Source organism: Nerophis lumbriciformis, linkage group LG30 (genome assembly GCF_033978685.3).
Source record: "Nerophis lumbriciformis linkage group LG30, RoL_Nlum_v2.1, whole genome shotgun sequence".
In the NCBI taxonomy this organism is placed as follows: Eukaryota; Metazoa; Chordata; class Actinopteri; order Syngnathiformes; family Syngnathidae; genus Nerophis; species Nerophis lumbriciformis.
Window position 1 is genome coordinate 5984955 of NC_084577.2, and position 22966 is coordinate 6007920.

At 42.6% G+C, this 22966-nt stretch overlaps 1 protein-coding gene across 3 annotated transcripts in view; it reads right to left on the reverse strand.

Annotated features, from left to right (window-relative positions):
• Window positions 1-22966, reverse strand: part of clcn2c (chloride channel 2c) — a 456474-nt gene that overhangs the window by 214961 nt on the left and 218547 nt on the right. For all 3 annotated transcript variants that reach the window (XM_072911968.1, XM_061925436.2, XM_061925435.2), the window contains exon 12: window positions 21629-21784. In XM_072911968.1, coding sequence (XP_072768069.1) covers window positions 21629-21784 — 156 coding nt within the window. The remainder of the gene's footprint in view (window positions 1-21628; window positions 21785-22966) is intronic.

A 22966-nucleotide genomic window follows, 5' to 3' on the forward strand; every position in this document is an offset into this window, starting at 1 on the left:
ATACAATAAAGCCTACAGTTGACTTTGGTATATTTAGGAGCGAGGAGATTTCACGACTGGATTTGTTGCACAAGTGGCATCCTATGACAGTTCCACGCTGGAAATCACTGAGAGCGGCCCATTCTTTCACAAATGTTTGTGCAAACAGTCTCCATGCCTAAGTGCTTGATTTTATACACCTGTGGCCGGGCCAAGTGATTTAGGACACCTGATTCTGATTATTTGGCTGGGTGGCCAAATACTTTTGGCAATATGTGTATTTAAAACGATGGACCGCACGCATCAATAGTAGGTCTCATAACGCGAGCAAATTCCATCTCAGCAATCAGCGCAAGACCAAGCTATCTACAAAACTACAGAGGACAGCTGGTCAGCGCCATATTACTGTAGACCAGGCCCCGCCCTAACCAATCTGGCGCCCTAGGCAAGATTTTAGCTGGCGCCCCCCCCACATCGGCAGTGAAGTGTATATACTCACAAGAAACCGAATAGCTTTGTCTTTGACCTTTTTTTTTTTACTTACAACTATACCTAATATATAAAGGGGTGGAAAAGTGACTATTACCTGCAGGGCAAACATTAGCTAACCAGAAGGCAATAACAATGTAAACAAAAAACACCTGCTTAAAATATCTAAATACAAATGTCCCAGAGGAATGTAAGGTGGGAGTACTGTAATTACCTAACGTTACATTATTATTTTCCAAAACAATTTAGCCCCCTCCACAATATTAACCCGACGTTAAAACAGAACTAGCTATTTATTGATTAGCAATTGCCAACTCATGTAACATTAGCTTAATGCTAAAAAGCCAGGTTACTATCACATTCTGTAACAGACAAATAATTTCATGTAGGCTAACGTTACCTACTTGCTACCTCTGTCTTTTCTCGTTTCTCCTCCTCTTCTTTTCTCTTTTTTTCTTCCCTGGGCACCTGACAGTTTTGGCCGTTTTGACATCTTGTGTTGATTTTTTGATGTGGTGACGTCCAAAAAGAGTCATGATACGGGAAGGGAGGGGGCGCACCGTGCGGGGGGGTGGGGTGGGGGGGGGGGGGGTGGGGGAATGTTGTAACAAATAATATTTCTATTAAATAGGCTTTACTTTGCATTTTAATTAACGTGGGATTATTTTTTGTATTTAGAAATAATAGTACCACCTTTTTTTCTCTTTTTTTTTTTTTTCTCTCCAACATTTGTGGCACTTGCGTGGCGCCCCCTGATGGACGGCGCCCTTAGCATTTGCCTATACGGCCTATGCCACGGGCCGGCCCTGCTGTAGACGTGCGGTGTATTCAGTGACACTCTGGAAACACGGACTCCAGAGCTCCTGTTGAATTTGACTATTATTGTATAATACAATCTCATTTGGCTCTATGGTGGCTTATTTTGCAGCCATGCGCAATTACAAAGAGCACCGACTGACTCACCAGATTGTGTTTATTTGTACCAAAACCAAGCCAGTGAATGAAAACCCACATATATTTTGGCTTTTTTTTTTTGGGCCCAAAAAACCTCATCAATGTAATTATCTAAAGGTTCCAAATAGACTTCTTAATTACAGTTATTGCTCTGTCTCTCCATGCTTCCTCTCTTTTTCTGCTCCCGCCACCTCCGTCTATAGTTAGCTGTAATTAAGGCTGGCTGCCACGGCAAAGTAATAGATCTTCTTCTGTAACCCTACACTGCTGTCATTTTCACACCCTCCATCATGCACAAGTACACACAGGCGTGCGTAGGTGTTCGCCCTTGCACAAATACACACAAAATTACAAACCCCGTTTCCATATGAGTTGGGAAATTGTGTGGGATGTAAATATAAACGGAATACAATGATTTGCAAATCCTTTTCAACCCATATAAAGTTGAATGCACTACAAAGACAATATATTTGATGTTCAAACTCATAAACTTTATTTTTTTTTTGCAAATAATAATTAACTTAGAATTTCATGGCTGCAACACGTGCCAAAGTAGTTGGGAAAGGGCATGTTCACCACTGTGTTACATGGCCTTTCCTTTTAACAACACTCAGTAAACGTTTGGGAACTGAGGAGACACATTTTTGAAGCTTCTCAGGTGGAATTCTTTCCTATTCTTGCTTGATGTACAGCTTAAGTTGTTCAACAGTCCGGGGGTCTCTGTTGTGGTATTTTAGGCTTTATAATGCGCCACACATTTTCAAAGGGAGACAGGTCTGGATTACAGGCAGGCCAGTCTAGTACCCGCACTCTTTTACTATGAAGCCACGTTGATGTAACACGTGGCTTGGCATTGTCTTGCTGAAATAAGCAGGGGCGTCCATGGTAACGTTGCTTGGATGGCAACATATGTTGCTCCAAAACCTGTATGTACCTTTCAGCATTAATGGCGCCTTCACAGATGTGTAAGATACCCATGTTTTAGGCACTAATACACCCCCATACCATCACAGATGCTGGCTTTTCAACTTTGCGCCTATAACAATCCGGATGGTTCTTTTCCTCTTTGGTCCGGACGACACGACGTCCACCGTTTCCAAAAACAATTTGAAATGTGGACTCGTCAGACCACAGAACACTTTTCCACTTTGTATCAGTCCATCTTAGATGAGCTCAGGCCCGGCGAAGCCGACCGGCGTTTCTGGGTGTTGTTGATAAACTGTTTTCGCCTTGCATAGGAGAGTTTTAACTTGCACTTACAGATGTAGTTACTGACAGTGAGTTTCTGAAGTGTTCCTGAGTCCATGTGGTGATATCCTTTACACACTGATGTCACTTGTTGATGCAGTACAGCCTGAGGGATCAAAGGTCACTGGCTTAGCTGCTTACGTGCAGTGATTTCTCCAGATTCTCTGATATTACGGACCGTAGATGGAGAAATCTCTATATTCCTTGCAATAGCTGGTTGAGAAAGTTTTTTCTTAAACTGTTCAACAATGGCTCACGCATTTGTTGACAAAGTGGTGACCCTCGCCCCATCCTTGTTTGTGAATGACTGAGCATTTCATGGAATCTACTTTTATACCCAATCATGGCACCCACCTGTTCCCAATTATGCCTGTTCACCTGTGGGATGATCTAAATAAGTGTTTGATGAGTATTCCTCAAGTTTATCAGTATTTATTGCCACCTTTCCCAACTTCTTTGTCACGTGTTGCTGGCATCAAATTGTAAAGTTAATGAATATTTGCAAAAAAAAAATGTTTATCAGTTTTAACATCAAATATGTTGTCTTTGTTTATCCGAGGCCGGGTCGCGGGGGCAGCAGCCTAAGCAGGGAAGCCCAGACTTCCCTCTCCCCAGCCACTTCGTCCAGCTCTTCCCGTGGGACCCAGAGGCGTTCCGAGGCCAGCCGGGAGACATAGTCTTCCCAACGTGTCCTGGGTCTTCCCCGCGGCCTCCTACCGGTCGGACGTGCCCTAAACACCTCCCTAGGGAGGCGTTCGGGTGGCATCCTGACCAGATGCCCGAACCACCTCATCTGGCTCCTCTCGATGTGGAGGAGCAGCGGCTTTACTTTGAGCTCCTCCCGGATGGCAGAGCTTCTCACCCTATCTCTAAGGGAGAGCCCCGCCACCCGGCGGAGGAAACTCATTTCGGCCGCTTGTACCCGTGATCTTGTCCTTTCAGTCATAACCCAAAGCTCATGACCATAGGTGAGGATGGGAACATAGATCGACCGGTAAATTGAGAGCTTTGCCTTCCGGCTCAGCTCCTTCTTCACCACAACGGATCGATACAGCGTCCGCATTACTGAAGACGCCGCACCGATCCGCCTGTCGATCTCACGATCCACTCTCCCCCCACTCGTGAACAAGACTCCGAAGTACTTGAATTCCTCCACTTGGGGCAAGATCTCCTCCCCAACCCGGAGATGGCACTCCACCCTTTTCCGGGCGAGAACCATGGACTCGGACTTAGAGGTGCTGATTCTCATCCCAGTCGCTTCACACTCGGCTGCGAACCGATCCAGTGAGAGCTGAAGATCCTGGCCAGATGAAGCCATCAAGACCACATCATCTGCAAAAAGCAGAGACCTAATCCTGCAGCCACCAAACCAGATCCCCTCAACGCCTTGACTGCGCCTAGAAATTCTGTCCATAAAAGTTATGAACAGAATCGGTGACAAAGGGCAGCCTTGGCGGAGTCCAACCCTCACCGGAAACGTGTCCGACTTACTACCGGCCATGCGGACCAAGCTCTGGCACTGATCATACAGGGAGCGGACTGCCACAATCAGACAGTCCGATACCCCGTACTCTCTGAGCACTCCCCACAGGTCTTCCCGAGGGACATGGTCGAATGCCTTCTCCAAGTCTACAAAACACATGTAGACTGGTTGGGCAAACTCCCATGCACCCTCAAGGACCCTGCCGAGAGTATAGAGCTGGTCCACAGTTCCACGACCAGGACGAAAACCACACTGTTCCTCCTGAATCCGAGGTTCGACTATCCGGCGTAGCCTCCTCTCCAGTACACCTGAATAGACCTTACCGGGAAGGCTGAGGAGTGTGATCCCACGATAGTTAGAACACACCCTCCGGTTCTCCTTCTTAAAGAGAGGAACCACCACCCCGGTCTGCCAATCCAGTGGTACCGCCCCCGATGTCCACGCGATGCTGCAGAGTCTTGTCAACCAAGACAGCCCTACAGCATCCAGAGCCTTAAGGAACTCCGGGCGGATCTCATCTACCCCCGGGGCCTTGCCACCGAGGAGCTTTTTAACTACCTCAGCAACCTCAGCCCCAGAAATAGGAGAGCCCACGACAGACTCCCCAGGCACTGCTTCCTCATAGGAAGACGTGTTGGTGGGATTGAGGAGGTCTTCGAAGTATTCCCTCCACCGATCCACAACATCCGCAGTCGAGGTCAGCAGAACACCATCCTCGCCATACACGGTGTTGATAGTGCACTGCTTCCCCTTCCTGAGGCGGCGGATGGTGGTCCAGAATTGCTTCGAAGCCGTCCGGAAGTCGTTTTCCATGGCCTCACCGAACTCCTCCCATGTCCGAGTTTGTGCCTCTGCGACCGCTGAAGCCGCACACCGCTTGGCCTGTCGGTACCTGTCCGCTGCCTCAGGAGTCCTATGAGCCAAAAGAACCCGATAGGACTCCTTCTTCAGCTTGACGGCATCCCTCACCGCCGGTGTCCACCAACGGGTTCTAGGATTACCGCCACGACAAGCACCAACTACCTTGGATAAGCGGAAGAAGATGGATGGATGGATGTTGTCTTTGTAGCATATTGATTTGCAAATCATTGTATTCCGTTTATATATACATCTAACACAATTTCCCAACTCATATGGAAACGGGGCTTGTATATATCTATTGTTTATTGTCGCCGGTTATCTCTTTAACCAAGAGAGGGCAGTTGCTTTTATCGGACCTACAACTACATATCCTAACGTGTAGAAGAGGTGCGCCACGTGTCATTCTGGACACCTGGTACCCACGTGTCGTGTCACAAACACTGATCTTATGTAACACTGTTGTAAGGTGGCAGGGACATGATGAAAACAGTACGGCTAACAGCAGATGATGTAACGCCATGTAAACCAATAGCTTGTTTACTCATTGCAGCGTAGTCACGCTCATTTGGAAGTAGGCAACTTTGTTGACGGTTTCTACTGTGGCCTCTTAGGGAAGAAGCCTTGCAGCACAATAACTACATTACTCTAGAGGTGTAACGATACATGCATGCAGATTACATTTTTTCAGTATGTATGCCTTCGGTTGAATCCCCGTGCAGAACCCCATTAATTAGTAAGGGGACAGGAAGTGTTTCTGGAGTTTGCACGGCAAACAAATACAAGTGGCCACTAAAGGCCAAGCATTTTCCGCTGGATCCAGGCGTTTATTAACACTTTGCCTTCCCACTGAAATAGGCAATAACGGTGGAGTCCAAAGTGCGGACTGGGGGCTGTTTGTGGCTCGTTTTTATTGACTCGCGACACGTTGTAGAAATAAAATATCCATCCATCCATCCATCCATCTTCTTCCGCTTATCCGAGGTCGGGTCGCGGGGGCAGCAGCCTAAGCAGGGAAGCCCAGACTTCCCTCTCCCCAGCCACTTCGTCCAGCTCCTCCCGGGGGATCCCGAGGCGTTCCCAGGCCAGCCGGGAGAGATAGTCTTCCCAGCGTGTCCTGGGTCTTCCCCGTGGCCTCCTACCGGTCGGACGTGCCCGAAACACCTTCCTAGGGAGGCGTTCGGGTGGCATCCTGACCAGATGCCCGAACCACCTCATCTGGCTCCTCTCGATGTGGAGGAGCAGCGGCTTTACTTTGAGCTCCTCCCGGATGACAGAGCTTCTCACCCTATCTCTAAGGGAGAGCCCCGCCACTCGGCGGAGGAAACTCATTTCGGCCGCTTGTACCCGCGATCTTGTCCTTTCGGTCATGACCCAAAGCTCTTGACCATAGGTGAGGATGGGAACGTAGATCGACCGGTAAATCGAGAGCTTTGCCTTCCGGCTCAGCTCCTTCTTCACCACAACGGATCGATACAGCGTCCGCATTACTGAAGACGCCGCACCGATCCGCCTGTCGATCTCACGATCAACTCTTCCCCCACTCGTGAACAAGACTCCGAGGTACTTGAACTCCTCCACTTGGGGCAAGATCTCCTCCCCAACCCGGAGATGGCACTCCACCCTTTTCCGGGAAAAGGGTGGAGTAATAAAAGAAAGAAATAAAATATACAACATACAACAGAAATAGAGCCAAAAGACAATGCCGCATGAAAGTTAAAGATAAGTTAAAGTCCCAATGATAGTCACACACACACTAGGTGTGGTGACATTTGTCCTCTGCATTTGACCCATCCCCTTGTTCACCCCCTGGGAGGTGAGGGGAGCAGTGGGCAGCAGCAGTGCCGCGCCCGGGAATCATTTTTGGTGATTTAACCCCCAATTCCAACCCTTGATGCTGAGTGCCAAGCAGGGAGGTAATGGGTACCATTTTTATAGTCTTTGGTATGACTCGGCCGGGGTTTGAACTCACAACCTACCGATCTCAGGGCGGACACTCTAACCACTAGGCCACTGAGTAGGTGGCCTAGACACCCTAGAAATCAGGGGTGTCAAACTAATTTTAGCCCAGTGGCCGCATTGAGGAAAATCTATTCCCACGTGAGCCGGACGGGTAAAATCATGGCATAATAACTTTAAAATATAACTATGACAACTTCAGATTGTTTTCTTTGTTTTACTTTGGTCCAAAATAGAACAAGGACATGTACATACCACAAATAATCCTCTTGACCAAACACTTCAAGTTAGTAAAAAACTTCTGAGGAAAAAAACTGGTGCAGTTTCAAAAACACCTTTAAGAACACAATTAAATTAGACTTAATCTCAGTGTTTCTACAAACCAATTCAACTTTTAGTCACAGCCCATGCCTCCATTGTTTGAACAAAAACAAAATGAAGCATAAATAAAAACGCTTCTTTGTATCAACTAGCTCATGTGTCATTTCCACTGTTGACTTTCTTTAAATTTGCACAGAAGAAAGTCATTTTCACAGAACTATATCAATGTGCAGTGTCTCATGCAACACCTTAAAGGCCTACTGAAACCCACTACTACCGACCACGCAGTCTGATAGTTTATATATCAATGATGAAATCTTAACATTGCAACACATGCCAATACGGCCGGGTTAGCTTACTAAAGTGCAATTTTAAATTTCGCGCGAAATATCCTGCTGAAAACGTCTCGGTATGATGACGTCAACGCGTGACGTCACGGATTGTGGAGGACATTTTGGGACAGCATGGTGGCCAGCTATTAAGTCGCCTGTTTTCATCGCAAAATTCCACAGTATTCTGGACATCTGTGTTGGTGAATCTTTTGGAATTTGTTCAATGAACAATGGAGAAACAAAGAAGAACAAAGAAGAAAGCTGTAGGTGGGAAGCGGTGTATTGCGGCCGACTGCAGCAACACAAACACAGCCGGTGTTTCATTGTTTACATTCCCGGAAGATGACAGTCAAGCTTTACCATTGGCCTGTGGAGAACTGGGACAACAGAGACTCTTACCAGGAGGACTTTGAGTTGGATGTGCAGACACGGTACCATGAGTACGCATGCAGCTGCGGCTTCCAAACATTTGATCGCTTGCCCGTACGTGCATGCCGCTATGTGCATGTCACGTACGTGGAGGTGAACGGTACTTTGGGCTGTGGGATTGTGGGATTGAGTGTGTTGTGCAGGTGTTTGAGTTGTATTGGCGGGTTATATGGACGGGAGGGGGGAGGTGTTTGTTATGCGGGATTAATTTGTGGAATATTAAATATAAGCCTGGTTGTGTTGTGGCTAATAGAGTATATATATGTCTTGTGTTTATTTACTGTTTTAGTCATTCCCAGCTGAATATCAGGTCCTACCCGCCTCTCACAGCATCTTCCCTATCTGAATCGCTCCTACTGCCCTCTAGTTCTTCACTCTCACTTTCCTCATCCACAAATCTTTCATCCTCGCTCAAATTAATGCAGAAATCGTCACTTTCTCGGTCTGAATTGCTCTCGCTGCTGGTGGCCATGATTGTAAACAATGTGCAGATGTGTGGAGCTCCACAACCGGTGACGTCACACGCATATCGTCTGCTACTTCCGGTACAGGCAAGGCTTTTTTATCAGCGACCAAAAGTTGCGAACTTTATCGTCGATGTTCTCTACTAAATCCTTTCAGCAAAAATATGGCAATATCGCAAAATGATCAAGTATGACACACAGAATGGACCTGCTATCCCCGTTTAAATAAGAAAATCGCATTTCAGTAGGCTTTTAAGAACACAATTAAATTACACTTAATCTCAGTGTTTCTACAAACCAATTCAACTTTAGTTACAGCCCATTGTTTGAACAAAAACAAAATGAAGCATAAATAAAAACTATTCTATGTATCAACTACCTCATTAGTCATTTCCACTGTTGACTTTATTTAAATTTGCGCAGAAGAAAGTCATTTTCACAGAACTATATCAATGTGCAGTGTCTCATGCAGCATCTAAAGTGAGGTTACCAAATGTTTATTTTACTCCTGTTTGTTTTACGTTGGGTCGAGGGGGAGGAGTCGCAGCCCCGCTTTACCGTGTACCTCTTGCTTGGTATACTTGCTCGCCCCGGTATAAACTATTTGCTTGCCTAACAGAATTGCTATAGTGACATCCAATGGACACTTTTAGAACAGCAGTTTCTTCAATTTAAAAATACGCTCAATTTTACACTTATCAAACTCATCTACCGGCCCGGATTAAACCTGTTCGCGGGCCAGATCAGGCCTGCATGTTTGACATCCCTGTACGAGATACGAATAATACTACTGCTGTCAACTGATTAAACATTTTAATCAGATTAACCACAAGGTTGCTGTGTATTAATTTTGATTAATCATAATAAATATTAATTTTTAATCTATATCAATTGCGTTTAATTTTGCATGAGTAAAAACAGTCGAGAAAGAAGGGAATGTACATGAACCTATAGCATGTTAATTAAACACCTTTAAAGGGATCATATTATCATTTTTTCTGCAATGAAAACACTTCCTTGTGGTCTACAATTCTACATAACATGTAAAGGTGGATCTCAGGTAAAATTTTGCAAAGATTTTGTTTGACAGACCCACTTCAAGCTGCTTTCTGACCATCTCTCCAGAACACTGTGTTTTATTTACGTGGCAAAGCCTTCCTCCAGGCCAAGCTCCCTTCGACTGCGTCTCCATGCAATCAGCCATGTTGTAGTTTCTAGCATTTTTCCTATTGAGTCTACTGGCAAATATAAGTTAGAACTACATCCTACTTTTTATCACAAATGGCAACAGTGGAGGATTTTAGCATGCATGTGCATGTACAAACCCCGTTTCCATATGAGTTGGGAAATTGTGTTAGATGTAAATATAAACGGAATACAATGATTTGCAAATCATTTTCAACCCATATTCAGTTGAATATGCTACAAAGACAACATATTTGATGTTCAAACTGATAAACATTTTTTTTTTGCAAATAATCATTCACTTTAGAATTTGATGCCAGCAACACGTGACAAAGAAGTTGGGAAAGGTGGCAATAAATACTGATAAAGTTGAGGAATGCTCATCAAACACTTATTTGGAACATCCCACAGGTGAACAAGCTAATTGGGAACAGGTGGGTGCCATGATTGGGTATAAAAGTAGATTCCATGATATTGCTCAGTCATTCACAAACAAGGATGGGGTGAGGGTCACCACTTTGTCAACAAATGTGTGAGCAAATTGTTGAACAGTTTAAGAAAAACCTTTCTCAACCAGCTATTGCAAGGAATTTAGGGATTTCACCATCTACGGTCCGTAATATCATCAAAGGGTTCAGAGAATCTGGAGAAATCACTGCACGTAAGTAGCTAAGCCCGTGACCTTCGATCCCTCAGGCTGTACTGCATCAACAAGCGACATCAGTGTGTAAAAGATATCACCACATGGGCTCAGGAACACTTCAGAAACCCACTGTCAGTAACTACAGTTGGTCGCTACATCTGTAAGTGCAAGTTAAAACTCTCCAATGCAAGGCGAAAACCGTTTATCAACAACACCCAGAAATGCCATCGGCTTCGCCGGGCCTGAGCTCATCTAAGATGGACTGATACAAAGTGGAAAAGTGTTCTGTGGTCTGATGAGTCCACATTTCAAATTGTTTTTGGAAACTGTGGACGTCGTGTCGTCCGGACCAAAGAGGAAAAGAACCATCCGGATTGTTATAGGCGCAAAGTTGAAAAACCAGCATCTGTGATGGTATGGGGGTGTATTAGTGCCCAAGACATGGGTAACTTACACATCTGTGAAGGCGCCATTAATGCTGAAAGGTACATAAAGGTTTTGGAGCAACATATGTTGCCATCCAAGCAACGTTATCATGGACGCCCCTGCTTATTTCAGCAAGACAATGCCAAGCCACGTGTTACATCAACGTGGCTTCATAGTAAAAGAGTGCGGGTACTAGACTGGCCTGCCTGTAGTCCAGACCTGTCTCCCTTTGAAAATGTGTGGCGCATTATGAAGCCTAAAATACCACAACGGAGACCCCCGGACTGTTGAACAACTTAAGCTGTACATCAAGCAAGAATGGGAAAGAATTCCACCTGAGAAGCTTAAAAAATGTGTCTCCTCAGTTCCCAAACGTTTACTGAGTGTTGTTAAAAGGAAAGGCCATGTAACACAGTGGTGAACATGCCCTTTCCTAACTACTTTGGCACATGTTGCAGCCATTAAATTCTAAGTTAATTATTATTTGCAAAAAAAATAAAAATAAAGTTTATGAGTTTGAACATCAAATATGTTGTCTTTGTAGTGCATTCAATTGAATATGGGTTGAAAAGGATTTGCAAATCATTGTATTCCGTTTATATTTACATCCAACACAATTTCCCAACTCATATGGAAACAGGGTTTGTATGAGCCAGTCTGCCCCACAACAAGGAACTTATTTGAATACAACTTTGGACGGCCGACTAGGGCAAAGCTCTTTGGGTAAACTTCTACCATATATGGAGACATCTGCTGACGTAACTGTACGGTTAGATTGTTTTATAATTATCTTCAGCATGCCTCCATTGTTCGATTTCAAATTTTATGCAGACTCCAAATACACAAAAACAGGTGCTAACAGGTAAGAAAAGTTGGTTTTCTTACCTATGATGAATTGTGTCCTTTCTGATTTATAAATGTTGGTATAATACACATTAGTTATATAAGTACTTGTTCAATTTTTTTGTTGATCTATATTTATTCTTTACATTGAACAAGAGAGCGCAGTCTACCAAGTCAAATTACTTGTGTGTTTAACAAACATGACCAATAAAGTTGATGCTGATAATGTTGGATACTCATGTTAAACAATGCCAAACAATGTCAAACAATGTCAAACAATGCCAAAGCATCAAATCATAAGTTCACGGGTTTGGCATTCTGGCTACATCGTGACGTCACTGCGAGGTGGACTTTCTTATTTAGACATTAAGTCATGCTCTCAGCCAGAGGAGGAGATACCCGATGACGCTTCGACTATGAGAAAACACTAAAAGTTAAGGATAAAATATACATTTTGACTAATTGTGGCATGTGCAAATTAACCCCGACGGGTGACATTCAGTGACATCAATTCTGCTAAAAGCAGCATTTCCTATGCGGCTCTGAATTGATCTGAGAGTGTGCAGGGGTACCTAATGTTGCAAATGAGTGAATTTGTAAATTTGTAAACATTGTACATTAAAAAAACAGACTTTTGATCAGGATGGGATGTGGTTTCATTTGCAATCTGGAAATGCCTCCACAACAGAGCTTGCAGACAGACTCAAAAACGGCTTTTAAAATAAAATGCCAAATTCTACACCAAAGCATATCCAATACATATTATCTAGACCAGTGGTTCTCAAATGGGGGTACGCGTACCCCTGGGGGTACTTGAAGGTATGCCAAGGGGTACATGAGATTTTTTTTTAAATATTCTAAAAATAGCAACAATTCAAAAATCCTTTATAAATATATTTATTGAATAATACTTCAACAAAATATGAATGTAAGTTCATAAACTCAGTGAAGCACAAGCTCAGGTTTGTCACTAAAATGTCTGTCAAAAAGAACTGTGAAAAGAAATGCAACAATGCAATATTCAGTGTTGACAGCTAGATTTTTTTTGTGGACATGTTCCATAAATATTGATGTTAAAGATTTCTTTTTTTGTGAAGAAATTTTTAGAATTAAGTTCATGAATCCAGATGGATCTCTATTAAAATCCCCAAAGAGGGCACTTTAAGTTGATGATTACTTCTATGTGTAGAAATCTTTATTTAAAATTGAATCACTTGTTTATTTTCAACAAGTTTTTAGTTATTTTTATATCTTTTTTTCCAAATAGTTCAAGAAAGACCACTACAAATGAACAATATTTTGCACTGTTATACAATTTAATGAATCAGAAACTGATGACATAGTGCTGTATTTTACTTCTTTATCTCTTTTTTTCAACCAAAAATGCTTTGCTCTGATTAGGGAGTACTTGAATAAAAAAAAATGTTCACAGGGGGTACATCACTGAAATAAGGTTGAGAACCACTGATCTAGACCACAAGGAAATGTTTTAAATGTAGATCAAAATCACCGTAGGTCCCCTTGAACATCATATTCTTGTTAACAAAACTGTTTTTCTATACTTATCCACATTAATGTGGGCCTGTTACTCCTTTTGGGTCATCAATGTGCTAATTTAAGCTGGAAGTGCTTTGGTGAAAATAAAACACTTTCCTACAGAGCGCGCATAATACTTTGTGTCAATGGACTATTTGGTAATGTTCTTTTTTGGATTAAAATTTCCCCATTGAGAGGATCAACGTTAGCGAATTCCATATTGACTTGATTGAGTCTAAGGCCTGTCATCTGCACATTTGCGAATGCGGGATGATGGGAATACTTGGATAATGCGTTACATGACACATTTCAGGGACAATAAGTAATTCCGTGCTGCAGATCGGTTGATTGCTTTAAAACGTTTGAGTCAGATTCATTATTTTAATGGATTAATCCGCAACAATAGCAAAGATTTGTCTTTAAATATATGAAGAATGTTTTTATGTTACCTTTTTAAAAAGTACAATTGAATAACCTAGGTGCAAAATGTTTGGAGTGCACTGATGTAAACAGACAATTCGATAAGACAAAAACACTGAGCTGACATTATTCAACTATAACCTGGAACTATTAATGCAGCACTTCTAACAATATAATAAAATTATACTACATTGTATGTATTTATTTTTTATTCATTCATTTGATTTATTGGCTAAGTAGTTTGTTTTTTGTACCTTTACTGCATCAAAAATGGGACGGTTTAGCTCGGTTGGTAGAGTGGTCGTGCCAGCAACTTGAGGGTTCCAGGTTCGATTTCCGCTTCCGCCATCCTAGTCACTACCGTTGTGTCCTTGGGCAAGACACTTTACCCACCTTCTCCCAGTGCCACCCACACTGGTTTAAATGTAACTTAGATATTGGGTTTCACTATGTAAAGAGCTTTGAGTCACTAGAGAAAAGCACTATATAAAATATAATATAATTCACTTCAAAAATGAATTAAACTGTCACTTTTTAAACCGGCGTGTATACCAAACTGTAAAAATGCTGCACTGTTATTCTGTAAGGGCCAACTGTTGGTATTGCTACATATACAGTATAAACAAAGTCATTAACATGCACTACTAGTCAGATTCTAAGTAGAGCATCAACATGAACAAGAAGAAACCGCAGCAAAAGACCCCCCAAAAAAGATAGCAATTTATTGAAAACTGCATTTAATCTCAAAGAGAATGTTTATCAGCTGATCAAAGGTTGAACACTAACCTTCAAAAGTACGAATCTGCACTATAATCTGGGTTTCATGTCATTTTCTGTCAGATGTTCAAACCTCCTGATGGCAAAGGCAAAAGGCTTTGCGCCGTTGAACGTGACAAGATTGTTGAAATGCATGATCCAGGAAGCTTGTATTTTTGATGCTCTACTGCAGTGGTTAAACTTTTTTCACCAAGTACCAACTCAAGAAAAAAACTTGGCTCTGAAAGTACAACCATAATGACTAACATTGAAATACAGTAGATATTGATTATTTAACACTACTTTAATCAAGTGATTCTTTTGCGTACCACTAGAAGGAGCCCGCGTACCATTAGTAGTACACGTACCACAGTTTGAGAATCCCTTATCTACTGTGTCCAATTGGGTTTCGCACCAATTTGTTTAATGTGGATCATATTTCTTCAACTTGTTGGACAATTCTTTGCTACTATGCATACTTACAGAAACAATTTAGGAAAAACCTTTATCCGTCTTAGCTAGACCATCCCATCCATCCATCAATCCATTTTCTACTGTTTGTCCCTCACGGGGTTGCAGGGGGTGCTGGAGCCTATCCCAGCTGCACTCGGTAGAGTACACCGTGGACAAGTCACCACCTCATCGCAGGGCCAACACAGATAGACACACAATAATCACATTCACACACTAGGGTCAACTTTGCCAATCAACCTATCCCCAGGTGCATGTCTTTGGAGGTGGGAGGAAGCCGGAGTACCCGGAGGGAACCCACACAGTCACCGGGAGAACATGCAAACTCCATATATATAAAGACACTTTCCCCCATATTATATATATATTTATGTACTGTAACTATGAATGCAGCTGAGATAGGCTCCAGCAACCCCCGTGACCCCGAAAGGGACAAGCGGTAGAAATGGATGGATGGATATACATATATATATATATACCAGCCCTTGATGAAAGCGGATACAATTTCACCCTCACCTATGAACCCACGCCAGGAAACCAGCCAAAAAAGAACAGAAAACGAAACGACATCATCTGGTACAACCCCCCATACAGCAAAAACGTCTCAACTAACATTGGACACAAATTCCTCAATCTGATCGACAAACACTTTCCCAAAGACAACACCCTAAGAAAAGTATTCAACAAGAACAACATTAAATTGAGCTACAGCTGCATGAACAATATACGACAAATCATCTCAAACCACAACAAAACAATTGCAAATGAGCCGTCAGCCCCCAGACAGAGCGACTCCAAAACCAACAAAGACTGTAACTGTCGAAAGAAACCTGATTGCCCTCTCAACGGGGGATGCTTACAAGCATCAGTTGTCTACCAATCTAAGGTAATACGCAAGGACATTAACACATCCGACACATATGTAGGATTAACCGAGGGAGAATTCAAAACCAGATGGAACAATCACAAGGCTTCTTTCAGGAACAAAAACCTGCGAAATACCACAGAACTCAGCAAACACATTTGGGACCTCAAAGACAATAATGTTGAATATTCAATAACATGGCAAATTCTTGCATCCAGCACACCTTACAATAGTGGTAATAAAAGATGCAACCTATGCTTGAAAGAGAAACTGTTTATTATTTACCGTCCAGACCTGTCATCCCTCAACAAGCGCAGCGAAATTGTAACAACATGCCGCCATAGACGGAAACACCTCCTAGGTAACACATGAGCCAATCACCACGCCCCTAGGCCAGCCTGTACCCACCCACTCTGTGCCCTATATAAACCATGGTATGTGAATGCTCCCATTAAAATCTCCTGATGATTGAGGGTACCCCCCCCTCATGAAACAGGCCTGTAGAGATGAAATAGTCTTGTGATTTTTTTTCCCACACATACATATATATATATATATATATATATATATCTATATATATATATATATAGATAGATATATATATACACATAAGAATAATTTTTTTAGGCCATCTGTTGGTAGGCCATCTCCATGCAACCAGAAATAGCTTTTTTTAACCTGTTTTGAAAAAGTTTCATTATTATTATACCAAATAATACATTGCAAGAATCGGTTTGAATCAAGAATCGATTCTGAATTGAAATGAAAGGAATCAGATCGAATGGTTAGATGTGCACCTGTATTACATACAGTAAGTACAACACCTGATGGGTCCCAGTTTTTCATATTCCTCCTGTATTCTCTTCTCTGACATCATCTCCCTCTTAGATGTGCGTTTTTTACAACTCTTTACAGTTACTAAGGTACACTTACAGAGGGACTGGTGCCTAAATCATATATTTCTTCCTCGCTAACAACCAGCAAACATTGTTCTGCTTTAGGAGAATACATTTCAGTGTGTGTGCGTGTGGGACCCCTAATTCAAAGTTTGGTACCTGGAATTCAAGTTTCCTGTTTGGTAAGCACTGCCAGTGCAAGATGGCTGCCATGATGCATAAAACAACTATTCATTACAGAGATGGAGAAGTGGAGCGCAATCTCGCCTTTGAAAATCATCACGCTGAGTCCAAGAAAACCAAAGGCTGTAATTACGCATAGCCATTACAGATTCTTTGTGAATGCAGTGTGTGTGTGTGTGTGTGTGTGTGTGTGCGCGTGTGATGTAACATTCTGGCGTTGCGAAAGTGAAAATGAGTCAGAACATGCACACAGATAGATGTTGAGTGCAGCTCCTCGGGATATGTACAAGTTTAGAAATTATTAGCGATGGGTACAGAATTTGGTGCTTATATACATATACAGGTAAAAGCCAGTAAATTAGAATATTTTGAAAAACTTGATTTATTTCAGTAATTGCATTCAAAAGGTGTAACTTGTACATTATATTTATTCATTGCACACAGACTGATGCATTCAAATGTTTATTTCATTTAATTTTGATGATTTGAAGTGGCAACAAATGAAAATCCAAAATTCCGTGTGTCACAAAATTAGAATATTACTTGAGGCTAATACAAAAAAGGGATTTTTAGAAATGTTGGCCAACTGAAAAGTATGAAAATGAAAAATATGAGCATGTACAATACTCAATACTTGGTTGGAGCTCCTTTTGCCTCAATTACTGCGTTAATGCGGCGTGGCATGGAGTCGATGAGTTTCTGGCACTGCTCAGGTGTTATGAGAGCCCAGGTTGCTCTGATAGTGGCCTTCAACTCTTCTGTGTTTTTGGGTCTGGCATTCTGCATCTTCCTTTTCACAATACCCCACAGATTTTCTATGGGGCTAAGGTCAGGGGAGTTGGCGGGCCAATTTAGAACAGAAATACCATGGTCCGTAAACCAGGCACAGGTAGATTTTGCGCTGTGTGCAGGCGCCAAGTCCTGTTGGAACTTGAAATCTCCATCTCCATAGAGCAGGTCAGCAGCAGGAAGCATGAAGTGCTCTAAAACTTGCTGGTAGACGGCTGCGTTGACCCTGGATCTCAGGAAACAGAGTGGACCGACACCAGCAGATGACATGGCACCCCAAACCATCACTGATGGTGGAAACTTTACACTAGACTTCAGGCAACGTGGATCCTGTGCCTCTCCTGTCTTCCTCCAGACTCTGGGACCTCGATTTCCAAAGGAAATGCAAAATTTACATGGTTGGGTGATGGTTTGGGGTGCCATGTCATCTGCTGGTGTCGGTCCACTCTGTTTCCTGAGATCCAGGGTCAACGCAGCCGTCTACCAGCAAGTTTTAGAGCACTTCATGCTTCCTGCTGCTGACCTGCTCTATGGAGATGGAGATTTCAAGTTCCAACAGGACTTGGCGCCTGCACACAGCGCAAAATCTACCCGTGCCTGGTTTACGGACCATGGTATTTCTGTTCTAAATTGGCCCGCCAACTCCCCTGACCTTAGCCCCATAGAAAATCTGTGGGGTATTGTGAAAAGGAAGATGCCGAATGCCAGACCCAAAAACGCAGAAGAGTTGAAGGCCACTATCAGAGCAACCTGGGCTCTCATAACACCTGAGCAGTGCCAGAAACTCATCGACTCCATGCCACGCCGCATTAACGCAGTAATTGAGGCAAAATGAGCTCCAACCAAGTATTGAGTATTGTACATGCTCATATTTTTCATTTTCATACTTTTCAGTTGGCCAACATTTCTAAAAATCCCTTTTTTGTATTAGCCTTAAGTAATATTCTAATTTAGTGACACACGGAATTTTGGATTTTCATTTGTTGCCACTTCAAATCATCAAAATTAAATGAAATAAACATTTGAATGCATCAGTCTGTGTGCAATGAATAAATATAATGTACAAGTTACACCTTTTGAATGCAATTACTGAAATAAATCAAGTTTTTAAAAATATTCTAATTTACTGGCTTTTACCTGTATATGGATACATTGTCGTATGCATCAGTTTAAGAAAAAAAAAAAACGTGACGATACACCTTCTGTGTCATTTGACTGTGAAGTGGGGCGGAGTAGCACGTCACGTTTGACATCTGTTTTCATCACCATAATTGATCTAAATGGATCTTTCTGTGTGGAGTTTGCATGTTCTCCCCGTGACTGCGTGGGTTTCCTCCGGGTACTCCGGCTTCCTCCCACCTCCAAAGACATGCACCTGGGGATAGGTTGATTGGCAACACTAAATTGGCCCTAGTGTGTGAATATGAGTGTCTATCTGTGTTGGCCCTGCGATGAGGTGGCGACTTGTCCAGGGTGTACACCGCCTTCCGCCCGAATGCAGCTGAGATAGGCTCCAGCACCCCCCCCCCCCGTGACCCCGTAAGGGACAAGCGGTAGAAAATGAATGGATGGATGGAACAAAACAAAAAAGTAAATATTTCAAAGTCTAGGATCATTTTGGCCTTATAGCGCCAAATGAGGTAAATGTTCTTTTTTTTTTCCTGTTTACTACCTGCCCTATTGACCAGAGTTGTGCATATCATGAGCACAGCGTTTTGTATATATCCATCCATCCATTTTCTACCGCTTGTCCCGTTCGGGGTCGCGGGGGTGCTGGACCCTATCTCAGCTGCATTCGGGCGGAAGGCGGGGTACACCCTGGACAAGTCACCACCTCATCACAGGGCCAACACAGATAGACAGACAACATTCACACTCACATTCACACACTAGGGCCAATTTATTGTTGCCAATCAACCTATCCCCAGGTGCATGTCTTTGGAGGTGGGATGAAGCCGGAGTACCCGGAGGGAACCCACGCAGTCACGGGGAGGACATGCAAACTCCACACAGAAAGATCCCGAGCGCAGGATCAAACCCACGACCTTCATTTTGTATATAAAAAAATAAAATTGAAAAAATTATATCAGCCCAATGTCAATTTTATTTGTGGGTCAAATGTAGTGCCTTTTTTTTCCCCCATCAGATAGCGGATGACCATTATAAAACAGCAGGGCAGTATAAGTGCAATGTCAATACAACTAGTGAGTGTGCCATATACTCACCGAGGCATCATTTACCCATCACCACCAATTACATGCTACTGATTCGTAGTAGGGGCACACGGTAATTATCGCCCCAATAATTATCAGGCCAATATTAGGAATTATGATGACAATGCAGCTGATATAGACTCCAGCACCCACCGCGACGCCGAAAGGGACAAGCGGTAGAAATTGAATGGATGCATGTTACAACGAAAAGTCTGATAACTGATTTAAAAAATATATATTAAAACTCCAATGATGCAAGATTACCCATACTGTGATGTAAGTGGCTTAGGGTGAACAAATCAAGTGCTCTAACCTGAGCTCACAGTGTAAAGAAACATGGCGTAGATTGTGTGGAACCCCTTTATACTACTTCCGAGTCTTTGAACTATTTGCTTGAATCGTATCTTTGTTCTGATTGGACAGATTGTCTTAAAGGGGAACATTATCACAATTTCAGAATGGTTAAAACCATTAAAAATCAGTTCCCAGTGGCTTATTATATTTTTCGAAGTTTTTTTTCAAAATTTTACCCATCACGCAATATCCCTAAAAAAAAGCTTCAAAGTGCCTGATTTTAACCATCGTTATAAACACCCGTCCATTTTCCTGTGACGTCACATAGTGAAGCCAACACAAACAAACATGGCGGAAAGAACAGCAAGCTATAGCGACATTAGCTCGGATTCAGACTCGGATTTCAGCGGCTTAAGCGATTCAACAGATTACGAATGTATTGAAACGGATGGTTGTAGTGTGGAGGCAGGTAGCGAAAACGAAATTGAAGAAGAAACTGAAGCTATTGAGCCATATCAGTTTGAACCGTATGCAAGCGAAACCGATGAAAACGACAAGACAACCAGCGACACGGGAGAAAGCGAGGACGAATTTGGCGATCGCCTTCTAACCAACGATTGGTATGTGTTTGTTTGGCATTAAAGGAAACTAACAACTATGAACTAGGTTTACAGCATATGAAATACATTTGGCAACAACATGCACTTTGAGAGTGCAGACAGCCCAATTTTCATCAATTAATATATTCTGTAGACATACCCTCATCCGCGCTCTTTTCCTGAAAGCTGATCTGTCCAGTTTTGGAGTTGATGTCACCAGGCCAGGGAAGCTAGGGTCGATGTGAGCCAAGACATCCAGGGGGTTTAGCTCGCTCGTCTGCGGGAACAAACTGCCGCCATTGCTTGCCGAGCTACCGGGGTCCTTTGTCCCTGAATTGCTCACACACTCCGGCAGATTCAATGGGGGTCTGGCGGCAGATTTCTTTGACTTTATCGTTGGAAATGCATCTGCTTTGAGTGTAGCAGGATATCCACACATTCTTGCCATCTCTGTCGTAGCATAGCTTTCGTCGGTAAAGTGTGCGGAACAAACGTCCAATTTCTTGCCACTTTCGCATCTTTGGGCCACTGGTGCAACTTGAATCCGTCCCTGTTCGTGTTGTTACACCCTCCGACAACACACCGACGAGGCATGATGTCTCCAAGGTACGGAAAACAGTCGAAAAAACGGAAAATAACAGAGCTGATTTGACTCGGTGTTTGAGAAAATGGCGGATTGCTTCCCGATGTGACGTCACATTGTGACGTCATCGCTCCGAGAGTGAATATTAGAAAGGCGTTTAATTAGCCAAAATTCACCCATTTAGAGTTCGGAACTCGGTTAAAAAAATATATGGTCTTTTTTCTGCAACATCAAGGTATATATTGACGCTTACATAGGTCTGGTGATAATGTTCCCCTTTAAATCAAATGGCATCATTTTGTATATTTTTCTTACATGCATGAGCCAAATCAACCACAAATTGTTACTGAAAAAACACATTGTACATATAATTATAGAGTTTTCTCAGCATAGATGTATTTGTGTCCTACCTTCATGACAATGAAGAGAACCAGTGTGACAAAGACGTTGACCTGCGGATGTTGCCAAGCCTGGGAGTTGCCAATGTAGTCAAACTCTTCTGCAATGCCTTCTTTGCACCAAGTCCGGTTGTCCAGTAATGTCACCAGAGATTCTTTCTGCGTCAGCTACAAAGAAAACTTGATATTTATTCGTGTTCTTTACATTTTCTTTAAACGATAGTGTTTGTGAATTGAGAAGGTAGTGCTGACATTCGCCAGACTTAACATCAACTTCAAGAGGATTATGTAGCAATGGTGGGAAAGTTTGATGCTTACATAAGGTGTTATTGCCTTAATAAAATAAATGACGCACGTCTTTCTCAGCCTTTAAAAAATCTTTCGAAACTTCACTCCATCTGTCTTTTGGGGAAGGATTGGAAACGGTATGATTTGCTGATATCGTACAAAGAAATGTCAAAGGAGATTTAAGATTGTGGGCAGTGAGATTAAGATGAGTGCTTTATCTAAAGCTGAACTTAAAAGAGGGATTTGAGATACAACATTTTGCATGCATACTCCAGGGAGATGCTTTAACAAGACTAGGTCAGTGCAGGGCGAGTTACAGCTTCAGAAGCCTGACTTTCCTTCATAGGCAATCAAATTAAAATATGTGTGTGTGTATGTGTTTGGGGGTGTGTGTGTGTGTGTGTGTGTGTGTGTGTGTGTAGGGTTTGGAGGTACACGGATGCACAAGATATTGATTATAGACAGATGAGGGTGGAAACATTTGAGTACACACTAGGAATGTCCGATAATGGCTTTTTTGCCGATATCCGATATTCCGATATTGTCCAACTCTTAATTACCAATACCGATATCAACCGATACCGATATATATAGTCGTGGAATTAACACATTATTATGCCTCATTTTGTTGTGATGCCCCACTGGATGCATACAACAATGTAACAAGGTTTTCCAAAAATAAATCAACTCAAGTTATGGAAAAAAGTGCCAACATGGCACTGCCATATTTATTATTGAAGTCACAAAGTGCATTATTTTTTTTAACATGCCTCAAAACACCAGCTTGGAATGTGGGACATGCTCTCCCTGAAATAATCCTGATACCCACTACAACTATGGGAAACACTGTTAACTTTGACTTTCATAAAGTGCTTTTTTTTTTTTTTTTTTTTTTTTTTAAAACATGCCTCAAAACAACAGCTACAAAAACAATGAAGGCACACAGCTTCAGTCCAGAGTGTACTATAAACTGGGCTCAATCTGCCCTGTTCTTAACGTATTCGTATGAGTAACAAAAATGTGCAAATGAAAACAAGAAAGGCACAAAAATAAAAAACTGCT